The 12,439-nt window shown below is 41.9% G+C and overlaps 1 protein-coding gene across 9 annotated transcripts in view; it reads left to right on the forward strand.

Annotated features, from left to right (window-relative positions):
- Positions 1–12,439, forward strand: part of RAD54L2 (RAD54 like 2) — a 94,406-nt gene that overhangs the window by 25,837 nt on the left and 56,130 nt on the right. For all 9 annotated transcript variants that reach the window (XM_050957710.1, XM_050957709.1, XM_050957712.1 and 6 more), the window contains one exon: positions 5,676–5,879. In XM_050957710.1, the coding sequence (XP_050813667.1) occupies positions 5,732–5,879 (148 nt within the window). In that variant the 5' untranslated portion in view covers positions 5,676–5,731. The remainder of the gene's footprint in view (positions 1–5,675; positions 5,880–12,439) is intronic.

The following is a 12,439-nucleotide window of genomic DNA, read 5'->3' on the forward strand; positions in this document are numbered from 1 at the left end:
GATACTGGAACAAATTATTAAACAATCAATTTGTAAGCACCAAAGAAAAATAAAGTTATAGTAACAGCCAACATGGATTACTCAAGAACAAAACCTGTCAAACCAGTTTAATTTCCTTATTTGACCTGATTACTGGCCTAGTGGATACAGGGGAAACAGTAGATGTGCTATATCTTTATTTTAGTAAGGCTTTGGCCACAGTCCGACATGACATTCTCATACACAAACTAGGGAATATGGTCTAAATGAAATTGCTATAAGATACTGCAAATTTTTTGAAAGTTTGTATTCAGAGTGGTTATCAATGTTTGCTGTCAAACTGGGAGGCTATATCCAGTGGGAATCCAACAGGAATCTGTCCTGGGTCAGATACTATTCAATATTTTTATTAATATCTTGAATAACAGAGTGGAGAGTATGCTTATAAAATTTGCATGACACCAAACTTGATGGGGTTGAAAGCACTTGAGAGTACAGGATTACAATTCAAAATGACCATGACAAATTGGAGAATTGGGCTGAAATCAACCAAGTGAAATTCAACAAGAAAGTGCAAAGCCGTACACTTAGGGTTTGGCTACACTTGCAGCTGTACAGCGCTGGGAGTTAAAGCTGTCTTTGTACAGCTGTGTAGGGAAAGCGCTGCAGGGTGGCCACATTTGCAGCATTTGCTGCGGTGTTGGGAGTGGTGCATTGTGGGCAGCTATCCCAGCGTTCAAGTGGCTGCAACGTGCTTTTCAAAAGGGGGGGTGAGGTGGAGTGTCACAGGGAGCATGGGGGAGACAGAGTGAGTGGATTTTTGGAGCTGACACTGTGTCAGCTCGCTGCCTTGCAAGTTCCGACCCCTTCCTCCACCCTCTCTCATTCACTAAATGCAAATAGCCTTCTTTGTTTTTTTCCTCACAGACCAGATAAGCAGTTGCTCCGAAACGGACCCCCCGACCCCACACCGCGGTGCTGCATCTCTCCTCAAGCAAATACTAGCTGTGGACATTCCAAAGGGATCCCCGTGCCTCTGCTCATTCACTGCAAACAGTAGCTGTGTTTGTTTTTTAGATAAGCAGTTCCGGGAGCCCCGAGTTCACAACAAAACAAAGAGAGGAATCACAACAAAACAAAGAGTGTTATCTTTACTTAAAAGCATTATGGGAAGGTTCCGGACGTTAGTTACAGTGTAGTAAGATTTATCACTGTTTACACTGGCACCCCAGCGCTGCAACAGCAGCACTGTTCTCTATATTCCTCTCGTCGAGGTGGAGTACATGCAGCGCTGTAGCCAGGGAGATACAGTGCTGTATGTGCCTTGCCAGTATGGACGGGGAGTAAGTTACAGCACTGTAAAGCCACCACCAGCGCTGTAGCTCTCAAGTGTATCCAAGCCCTTAAGGAAAAATCAAATGCACAATTTCAAAATAGTGACTAACTGCTAGCCTCTAGGGAGTAATACTGCAGAAAAGGATGTAGGGGCTATAGTGGATCATAAATTTAATGTGAGTCAACAATATGATGCAGTTGTGAAAAAGACTAATATTTTGAGGTGTATTAACAGGAGTGTTTATGTAAGACGAAGGAGGTAATTGTCCTGCTCAGTTCAGAGATGGAGAGGTCTCAGCTGGAATACTGTATCCAATTCTGGGCACCACACTTTAGGGAAGATGTGGACAAATTAGAGCAAGTCCAGAGGAGAGCAACAAAAATGAGAAAAGGTTTAAAAAAATAGACATATTTAATCTTGACAAGAGAAGACAGGGTGGGAACCTGATAAGTCTTTACATATGTAAAGGGCCTTTATAAAGTGGATGTGATCAATTGTTCTGCATGTTTACTGAACGCAAGACAGAGATCTAATAGGCTTAATCTACAGGAAGGGAAATCTGGGTTAGATATTAGGAAAAACTTTCTAGCTATAAGGGTGGTTAAGCTCTGGAATAGACTTCCAAGGGAGATTGTGGAATCTGCAGCATTAGAGGTTTTTAAGAACAGGTTGGACAAAGGTGTCAGGGATGGTCTAGATTTACTTGGTTGTACCTCAGCACACGTGGATTGACTAGGTGACCTCTTGAGATCCCTTCTTCCCAGCATTTCTATGATGCGCTGAAAATGAAAGTGTGACCATAGCACGGGTAGGCATACCCATACTAATTATAACCTAGCTAGCATGAGTAACAATAGCGGTGTAGATGTGTTGGCACACACTTTAACATAGGCTAGCAAAGTACAAGTCCAGTATGCAAACTCTTGTTCTGAAATCCATGCCATTGTGTCTACACTGCTGCTGTGACTCAGGCAAGCTAGATTAAAGTTATTACAGGTATGCGTACCCATGATGCAGTGTAGACACACACTAAGTGATCAAAAAAAAAAAAAATCCAGTGAGGCTGCAGCACTAATCTTTCTGGGAATTATACAGGAAACACCAGCAGCTTCACAATTACAAGTCTGAAAGCAACCTGACTATTTAAGCTAAAACAAAATAGAAATATATTTTTAGATCTGTGCATCAGTTGGAAAGTATGTTTTCGGCTGCTTACAGGTGCAGATAACTTGCTGCTTTGAAATAAACATCAGAATTTAGCACAGCACTTATTGTCAAGAAAAACTTTTTATAGTAGAGTGGCTTATGCTTCCTCCCTTGCTCCCTCCTTTTTTCTCAGCAGCTGCTGTGGTCATTTATGGGTGATCTAGAGCAATGTTTCTCAATGTTTTTTATACCAGGGACTGGCTAGATGCCTTCCTAGACTGTGCCAGGGAGATCTCAAGGACCAGCGTCAGTGTACAGACCGGTTGTAGAGAAACACTGATCCTACGAGCATCGAGCAAATGGCAGTGAGTCTGGGGATCTGTGAACAGATCCTTAGCTGGAGTGAATTGCCATGGGTCCATTTAAGTCAGTTGAGATTTGTGTTGTATCTGCCTTCTGTTGGACTCCGACAACCAACCTATCCTGTTTAGTCCGCTAAGCAGCTGTTGAACTGTAAGAACTTTTGGTTGCTTACATCAAAGACTAGAACTAAACCTAGTGATGAAAGGTTCTGTATCACAAGAGCTGAGCCATCCTCTTACCTTGGTTTCATTTTCTTTTGTTCTCTTGCTTTCCCTCCGTGTCTTGCCGACACATTCTCACTGTTACTCTTGCCTCAGTCAGCTTCCCGGTGTCTGGTTACTTTAACTGGAATAATTTTAACACACTTAACTGTTAGATTTGTATTTTTTCAGGCCTTATTTTACAGAGTTGTGAGGTGTTTCTTAACTTTCAGGATGTCCAGCCTGTAGTGCTTAGCAAGTCCATGACTAGGGCACTGCGTTAATACAAATAATAATATACCAGAAAATGAAAGTTCTGCATATGTTATGAAAAGTTTATGTAGATGTTGAAAGCTTGCATACAGGCTTATTTTAACTGCTTGGAAAAGAGGTTGAGACTCATGTCTTTTTAAAATGTATGTTTTGATTCTCAAATACATTGTTGCTTAAATCTTAAGTGCCATGGATGCTAGGGGCAAAAGCAGATGATTGACAATCCATGAAGAACAGGGAAAATGTTTGATAAGGCACATGTAGGGCCATGCTGGTTATGTTGAATAGTGACCTGTCAGAGGGTCAAGTTTGAACACCTCTTTAGCTTTTTCCCAAGGAAGGATTTGTTGTTGTCTGCCATTATCTTCATTTTCTCTCCTTTGACACTTTGCTTTCTACCCACCCTATCCAGTACTAAGATTTCCTAACCCTATACAGCTGTCATATGACACTGTTCTCCTTGAAACACAGCTGAGGCACTTCCAAACAGAAAGATCGGTCATGAAATCCACGCTGGGGCAATAGGTGGTCTGAGCTGACAAACCTGTCATGATCACCTTGGCCTTTTCTTCCAGTTTACTTTGTCATTGTATACAGAGACTCTGACTGTGACAAACTGAGATGGGACTAGGTGAGAGTTTCTCCACAGGCCAGCATTCCTGTCCCGTTCCCTACAGGCAGTACTTGTAACTTGTCTTTTTTGGGCTGATGTATTGTTATCCCCTCCCGAGCTTTTATTCTTCTCCTTTCCTTCCTTTAAAAGGGATGGTGCAGCCAATGGATCCTGGACCCTTGTCACAGTCTTTCTTCATGTTATGTTGAAGGAAGGTTGTCTTTGCCTGTAAGATACACAGACCACTGTGAAAAGTTGAAGGTACTCGGATACTAGAGTAAATAGCCTGCAGTGTAAAATCCCAAGGGACGTGAAGTCTGTATGTGAAACTGAATTGCTGGATCACAAAGAGGTGTCAAATGATCTACTCAATCCACTTTCTGTTTCCAGGAAGTAGGGTGACCAGATAACAAATATGAAAAATTGGGATGGGGGTGGGGTGGGAGGACACTTATATAACACACAGCCCCAAATATTGGGACGGTCCCTATAAAATCGGGACATCTGGTCACCCTACCTGGAAGTGACTTTTTCAGCTAGCATTTTGAGCCTATGTTTCAGAGACAGAGCAACATCTGAAATCAGATTGAAAGGTTACCTTTGTCTTTAACAGTTGTATATTTGGATATTAATATCTTGGAATTTTTTAGGTGTTTGCATCATTTTTATATAAAATATGAATATTTTAGCGGCAGTCTGTTATGCCAGTATTCACAAGAGGATTTTCCTGGCCTGCGTGTACTAAGAATAACAATCAAGATGTTCTGGCTTGAGTGATTAGTTGCTACATGTCAGTTGAGCCTCTGATACTGGTTCCGGAGTCTTCATCATCTTTGTACATTGCTGGGGAGTGCAGTGACTCTGCTATCTACAGATGACTTTGCCTGTGTTGCGAGGACTTTCCTTTTAGAAGTTGAGAGCTAATTTTGTTTCGTATTTATCCACTTTGGGTCTCGGAAGCAAGCACATGTGAAAAGTTCATTGGGGGTGGATCAGGGGCACGGCATGGAGGTAGCCCATCTTTCATATCATACTTTGGCTAATACATTTAATTCCCTGGGCATCTAGTTAGGTTTCCAAACCTTATGTGTAAGTGGATGGGTATGATTTGGGTGTGTGGCAGGGAGAGAGTGAAACTGATTATATAAATTAGAAAAGAGAAGTATGGTATAGAGGAAGAGGTAGTGAACACGCTGTAGGGAGAGAAAAAAGGATGGAGAAAAGGAAACCTACTCAGAAGAGGAATCCACAGAGAAAGTGACAGCATTACCACTGCTGTAGGAAAGAATAGGTGGAGTGAAGCCAGCAGAGGGAAGGAAGCTTACAAAAGTAAGAGAGATGATTATTATTATTTTTAATTACTAAAGTGGAATAACAGTACACAATAAACAGTGTATGCATATTTTCTCTGCATTCTGAAAGTTTTGGCCTTGGTGCGTGGGTTCTGTCATGGAAGCATAGACATCTTTCACTATGGCATCTTCGCTTAGTTTTTGAGTATTGGCTAAATTTTTCAAGCCCTGGCAATAACTCAAGCAAGATCTGTGAATAGATTGGGTGCGGGTTACTGCCTTTCTCATCTCTTAGTTAACGATTGTGTCCATGATTCTCTCTTCTGAGAGGATTCTGATGTCCAGGATAAATGTTAACTGCAGTTATGGAACCATACAAACTTGTCATGGGCTGCACTTGGGTGGCTTTTGTATCTGAAATTTTGCATGGCTGAGTTTTTCTTGAATGGATTTTTTTCTTCCTACTCCTGCAGGGCTGCCTTGCAATAGATCATGAGCAGGTAATGCACAAGGAGCACCACTGGGAATCATGTCAGACGAGTCAATCTCAGGGAGTGATCCAGACCTGGACCCGGACTTGGAGCAGGAGGATATGGAAGAGGAGGAGGAGGAAGATGATGAAGCAATGGAGGAGGATAATGACGGGGATGACGAGGAAGACTTACTTGATGAGAATGGTGAGTGAGTGAGGTTGTGAGCACACACACATACTTTACTGTGCATAATCACTGGAACTGCTAATTCTCAATGTATGGTTTGGGGGAGCCCCATGGAAATAAAATCTAAACAGAGAGGGGAGAAAACAAACCTCTGTTATGGGTTTTGCTGAGCATTTCAAGTGTAGAGATTGCTCATGCATCAAACGTTTCCCGAGGAAAAATGTTGGCTGTTTGAACTATTGAATGAATCCCTCTGTGGTGTTCTGTCTTCACTCTTTCTGGATGTCTGGGATTATTTCTGATTGCAGTGGCTGGAATTCAGCTTCATTTGTTTGTTGGTGGTACTGTCCTAGCATTAATATTGACAGAGAGTCACTTGTTTTCTGCCTCTGAGAAATGATATGGATTAATCACATTTCAAAAATTTGCTGTTCAGGGTGAATAACTGATAGGAAATGAAATCTAGAGTACTGTAACAGATGCAGTTGTGAGTATTGGCATTCAGATACCGTCCTCCAAGGCTTCTGGTTATGTTTGTATTTAAACCTGGATTTGGAAAACCTTCATTTAGTACTGGTGGAATGAAATAATGGAACAGCCATGCTGTCCATCTAGTGGTTCTGGCTGTGATCTAATATACTTCTGTATTTTTAAGTCTCTAACAGAAACTGTCATAGGACTCCTGCTTTAGTTTAACTTTGTGTCGAAGAAGTCTAACAGCAGTGGGGCCTGTGGTTAGAGCAGGGGACTGAAAATAAGGACTTCAGAAGTATATTCCTGGATGTGTCACTGTTGCTGATTCTCTATGATCTTGAGCCTGTCTTTAATCTTTTCAGGTCTCAGTTTCCTAATCTGTAAAATTATGATACTTTGCTGCACAGATTTGTAGTCTTCATTCAGGTTCGTAAAGAACTTTGATATTCTTGAATCCTTATTAAAGAAATGCCTAACATTATTAAAAGGACACAGTTAGGTCAACTTTGCCCCATAACTTAAGTTTTTTAAAAATAAACCTCAGACCAATATATTTTAAAATTTATTTATTAAAATTCCAATGGAAAAGTGTTTTTTTCTTTAAATAAAAATTCCTCTGCATCTATTTTACAGTCCATAAATTGCAGCATTGTGAAGATGATGCATGAAATTGAAAGTGAAATTGACTTGAAACTGACTAGCCTATTTTCATTGTCTAGTTTGATGGAAATGGAAGTAGTACATAACATAAATAGTGAAAAACTAAATAGACTTCCAAAATAATTTGTTTTGCCAACCTCATGTGCTATCTGTAAAGCAAATAAGGAGATGAAAAATGTGAGCTTGTGTTCCTCTCTGCTTCCGTGATCGTAGGGGTACTTGTGCCAAAACCCACAGAACCCAGCTTTTGGCAAGTGGGGAGGGGGCAGCGCAGGATTATCTTGAGAAAGTTCCCTCTCTTTGTTGTGAATACTCTGTGTTCCTACTTGAAGCAGGCTCCATCAACAGTGGCCTGCTTGGGGACAGTTCCTTCACTGGGGATCGGTGGGTTCTGTAAGCTGAACCCCCGTTACATATGTGGGATTGGGAGAGGAAGACAAGTGAAAATTTGCTGAGTCTTGTCCTCTATGTGACAGTTACCCAGGTAGGTGGGCATGGGGCCCTGACTTAATCTGATAGCATCCTATAAATTGGGCCTGTTACTGTCTATGTACAATCCTAAATGAGGGATAGAGGAGGAATGCAATAGCCTCTGTGATTGTTGTATGAAGTGTGGGTGTAGCCATGTCAGTCCCAGGATATTAGAGAGACCAGGTAGGTGAGGTAATATCTTTATTGGACCAACTTCTGCTGGTGAGAGAGACAAGCTTTCAATCTTACACAGAAGAGCTCTGTGTAAGATGAAAAGCTTATCTCTGTCACCAACAAAAATTGGTCCAATAAAAGATATTACCTCACCCACCTTGTCTCTGTAATTGTTAGCCCATCAAACATTATCCCATTTAATCAGGGAATATTTGTGTCTAAGGCAAGGAAGGGCCTTATTGTGGAAAAAAGGTGCTGTAGGTGAGGGGAAGAATATAATTTTGCACTTTTTCTGCAGTGCTGGAAGATAGATGTTAGTCTGTTGCTGTCTACTTTTGACCCATGCTGAACTCCTTTCAGTTCTGGAAAGACTGTCTTTAAAATGCCGCTGTGATTCCAAGGAGGGAAGATGGATGACTTCCAATCTCTTGAACCGCTAATAGAGAACCCCTGTTCTAGTGAGGATGGTTGTTTCAAGAGGAAAGGGGGTAAATGTTGTATCATTTTTGCTGTTTCCCAGAAGATTTAAGAATAATGATTTAACAGCATTTCATGTGGGTGGGTGAATGTTGAGGGGAAAGTAGATCCCAAAGTCAATGAATTTTTTTTTTTCTTCCTCCTCTTTCTGGGCAGTATAAGACACTGCAGCTGCTCCTTGGGGAACACTATATTTTTATTAGATGATTCCATCTGCTATGGTAGACAGGAGCATAACAAACTTTATTGCTCCTTGCATTCTGCCTCAGATCTGTGATGCAAGCAGTCTGAACAGTTCCGCACTGCTTGGTGTGACTGAAAACTGGAGGAGGAGGCAGGGAAAAAAGTGGAGCCTGACATAATAAAACTGGTATGGAAAGGAGGCTCAGGCTCTTCTGTTTATGGAGGTGGGGATGAAACAAAAGAAAGGACTTGCCTCTAGCCCAGGAGGGTTTTGAAATTAATCAGGAGGGTTTGTATTTTTAAGCCCTGCTCTGTCTCTGTGCAAATGTCATAGTGATCCGTGCTAGTAAATAATAAAAGTTATAAATAAATATAAAAGCATTATCAGTAGCCTATAACTCACCCAGCAAAATACTATTTGTAGAGCAGGAGGATTTATTTTGGTGGGAGGCAAGGTATGTAATCTCCCCCTTTTCTCCTTATTTTCCCTGCTAAAGGACTCTACATTGCTCCTTTTTATTTTGGCTGATTAGAACTGGATGCAGCTCCCTTTGGAGCCCATCTGCATTACTTCTAAGTCAGCTGGTGGGAAACTCTGAGGCAAGGTGTATATTACAGCTTGGGCATATAAGTAATCTCCTCTCCATACCAGGTGATTTACTTGCTAGTTAACATCCTGTGTATTGGCATGTATTTAAACCTTGTGGGCTTCTCTGTGCTGGGAAATTAGATAATATTAATACAGAACTCTGATGGATCATAGTAACTGACACAATGTTCAGCATGACTTACCATTAATTGAAGACTACGACTGTTGTGTATAATATTGTGCCAGCTGGTTGTGGTTGACCAGCCCAGAGTCTCAACTGCATGTAGTGTATGTGTATCAGAAAAAGTCGTTTCTCAGGTCCAGTTAGGCCTCAGATTTGTTTTATAAAAACAAATGTTTTCAGTGATCTAGAATTAATAGAAGTATATCCACAGTTGTTTAATAGGGATATTTTACTTGCATTTAAACTTACCTCATCAGTCTCTGGAGCCCAGACATTGTAGCACTATGCTAGTTTAATGAGAAACAGAAAGTAAAAATGTCTAGAAACTGTCTTTTCTATTTCCATGATCCAACATGAGTGAAATGCTCTGTGTTTGTACAGTACCTAGCACAGAGGGGTCATGGTCTGTTACTAGGGCTCCTGGATGCTTCACTAATACAAAATAATAATAATAAATTAATAAGCAACATTAATGATGAAAATAAAGTGATATTGATGCTTTCATTTTAATGATCTAAAGAATTATTAATACAGGTAAGGTTGTGGTTTTTTTTTTTTTTTTTTTTCTTTTTTAAATGTGGAGTAAGTCCTATGGTTCTTATTTAGGCAAAAACACCATTAATTTCAATGGGATCTTTGCTTGAGTAAGTAGGATTGCAGGTTTCGCCCCTTATTTTGGACCTACCGGTATCCTTTTGATACAATAAGTCTTACATTTTTGTCAGAGAAAAGTATAGTAAATTCATGCAAGAGGAGGGAATTGGCCCTGCAGACTCGGGGCCATGTCTACACTGTGAAATTAGGTCCATTTTATAGAAGTCGATTGCATATTTCCACACTAAGCGCATTAAGTCTGCGGAGTGCGTCCTCACTACTGTGGCTAGCATAGACTTACAGAGTGGTACACTGTGGGTAGCTATCCCACAGTTCCCGCAGTCTCCGCCACCCATTGGAATTCTGGGTTTAGCTCCCAATGACTGATGGGGCAAAAACATTGTCATGGGTGGTTTGGGTACATGTTGTCAGTTGCCCCTCCATCCCTCCCTCTGTGAAAGCAACGGCAGACAATCATTTTGCACCAGATACCAGCAGGGTGTGCTGTGCACGAGAGAGGCTGTGAAAACTAATTTCATGACTGGCCAGGGTTCGGTGTGACAGTTGTGTGTGTTTCTCCTTGGTGCAAACCTGCTCCCTTTGTTGATTTTAATTCCCTGTAAGCCAACCATCCTCCCCCCTTCGAAATAAAGTAACTATTGTTTTGAAACCATCTTTCTTTATTAATTAAAAAAAAATGAGATAATGGACAAGGTAGCCCAGGTGGGGTGGGAGAGGAGGGAAGGACAAGGCCACATTGCTTATTGTAACCACACTAAAAATCAAAATGAATGACAGCCTTCTGTTGCTTGGGCCATCTTCTGCGGTGGAGTGGCTGGCTGCCTGGAGCCTCCTCCCGCCCCCACGTTCTTGGGCGTCTGGATGAGGAAGCTGTGGAACATGGGGAGGAGGGTAGGCGGTTATACAGTGGGTGCAGTGGGGGTCTGTGCTCTTGTTGGCTTTCCTGCAGCTCCAAAAGACACTTCATCATGTCCGTTTGCTCCCCCAGTAGCCTCAGCATCGTGTCCTGCCTCCACTCTTCACGCTCACTTAATTCTTTCCTGGCCTCTGCCACTGAATGCCTCCATGGATTCAGCTGTGCCCTATCAGTGCGGGAGGACTTCATGAGCTCGGAAATCATGTCATTGCGAGTGCGTTTTTTTTCGCCTTCTGATCTGCGATAACCTTAGGGATGGAGATGATAGAGGGAGCATAGAAACATTCTATGCTCTACAATTCTGTGGGGAATGCATGGTCACCTGTTCTGCTGAGTTCACCACACTGACCAAATAGGAAATGAAATTCAAAAGTTCCTGGAGCTTTTCCTGTGTACCTGGCTAGTGCATCAGAGTTCAAAGTGCTGCCCAGAGTGGTCACAATGGAGCACTCTGGGATAGCTCCTGGAGGCCAATACTGTTGATTTGCTCCACACTACCCCAAATTCGACCCAGCAAAGTCGATTTTAAGAGCCCTGTAGGTCGACGGAACGGGGTTGGTTGTGTGGACGCATTAATTTTTAAATTGACCTAACGCAGCTAATTTCAACCTAACACCATAGTGTAGACCAGGCCTCAGCAAAATGTCTGTGTACAGGACATATTCTGTAGAACCGCACCAGCTCCTGTAAGAACATGTCCTGTATATAGACATTTTGCTAAGTCTGCAGTGGTGACACTGAAAATCCCTTCTCTGTGTTTTGGGAAGAACACTGTGTACTTCATTTTGATTTCTGTTTTTCTTTTCTAGTAAATCTGGCATGGGCCAGTTGACTGTATTGCTAGTTTTCTCTGTGAACTTGTGTCTTGTGTTCTATTTGTGTAGAGCATATTCTGCCAGGGGTGTAAAGGAGGGAGGGAGGGGGCATTTTAGTGTATACAGGATATACCTTAGTAAGTCTTGGAGGAACATGGGGAAATACTATTGGGTTTAAAAGATGAGAGGGCACCTTTCTGGCTGACTCCAGCATTTTAACTAACCCCATGAACTGGGTTATCTAGTGTTATTTAAAAGGCATGGCCTGAATGGTGATATGGGAAGAAAGGACAAGGCCCTCCCTAACTCCCCACTCCCTTTTCAGGGTATTACAGACTAACAATGCTTCAGGCCAGTCTGTCCGTCTCTCTCACTGTGTTTAGCCTTTCAAAATGCACAAACTCTGGTTCCTAGTCTTCAGTGATTTTTGTAAAGGAAAGTTCCAAACAAAAGTGATGTTCTTACCTACCCCACTGCGTCTCTTTCCCTATCCACCCCAGCTTTCTGACAGCAGCTTCCTTTCTGAGAGAGTGGCATAAAGCCTGGTGTAGTCAAAATGTTATGAACCTGGAGTAATGACTTGCTTTACTTCTTTAAAAGGAGGTGATGTCACCAGAGCTTTCCTTCCCTTGAACCCACTAATTAGGGTGTTGGGTCTCGCTGATCTAGTAAAACAAGGTGGAATTATAACTACACCTCTACCTCGATATAACACTATCCTCAGGAGCCAAAAAATATTTGCGTTATAAGTGAAACCGCATTATATCGAACTTGCTTTGATCCACCGGAGTGCACAGCCCCGCCTCACCGGAACACTGCTTTACTATGTTATATCCGAATTCGTGTTATATTGGGGTAGAGGTGTACTACTTGGCTAAGGTCACCTAGTCAGTCAGTGATGAAGCTGGGAACAGAATCCATGAATCTTAACTCTCAGTCCTCTGCTCTGTCTTTTAGACAACACCTCCAATAGTGTTACCTGAAGCGTATGATGAACATAGTTAAACGCTTCCTTTTGAG

Source organism: Gopherus flavomarginatus, chromosome 6 (genome assembly GCF_025201925.1).
Source record: "Gopherus flavomarginatus isolate rGopFla2 chromosome 6, rGopFla2.mat.asm, whole genome shotgun sequence".
Taxonomy (NCBI): Eukaryota; Metazoa; Chordata; order Testudines; family Testudinidae; genus Gopherus; species Gopherus flavomarginatus.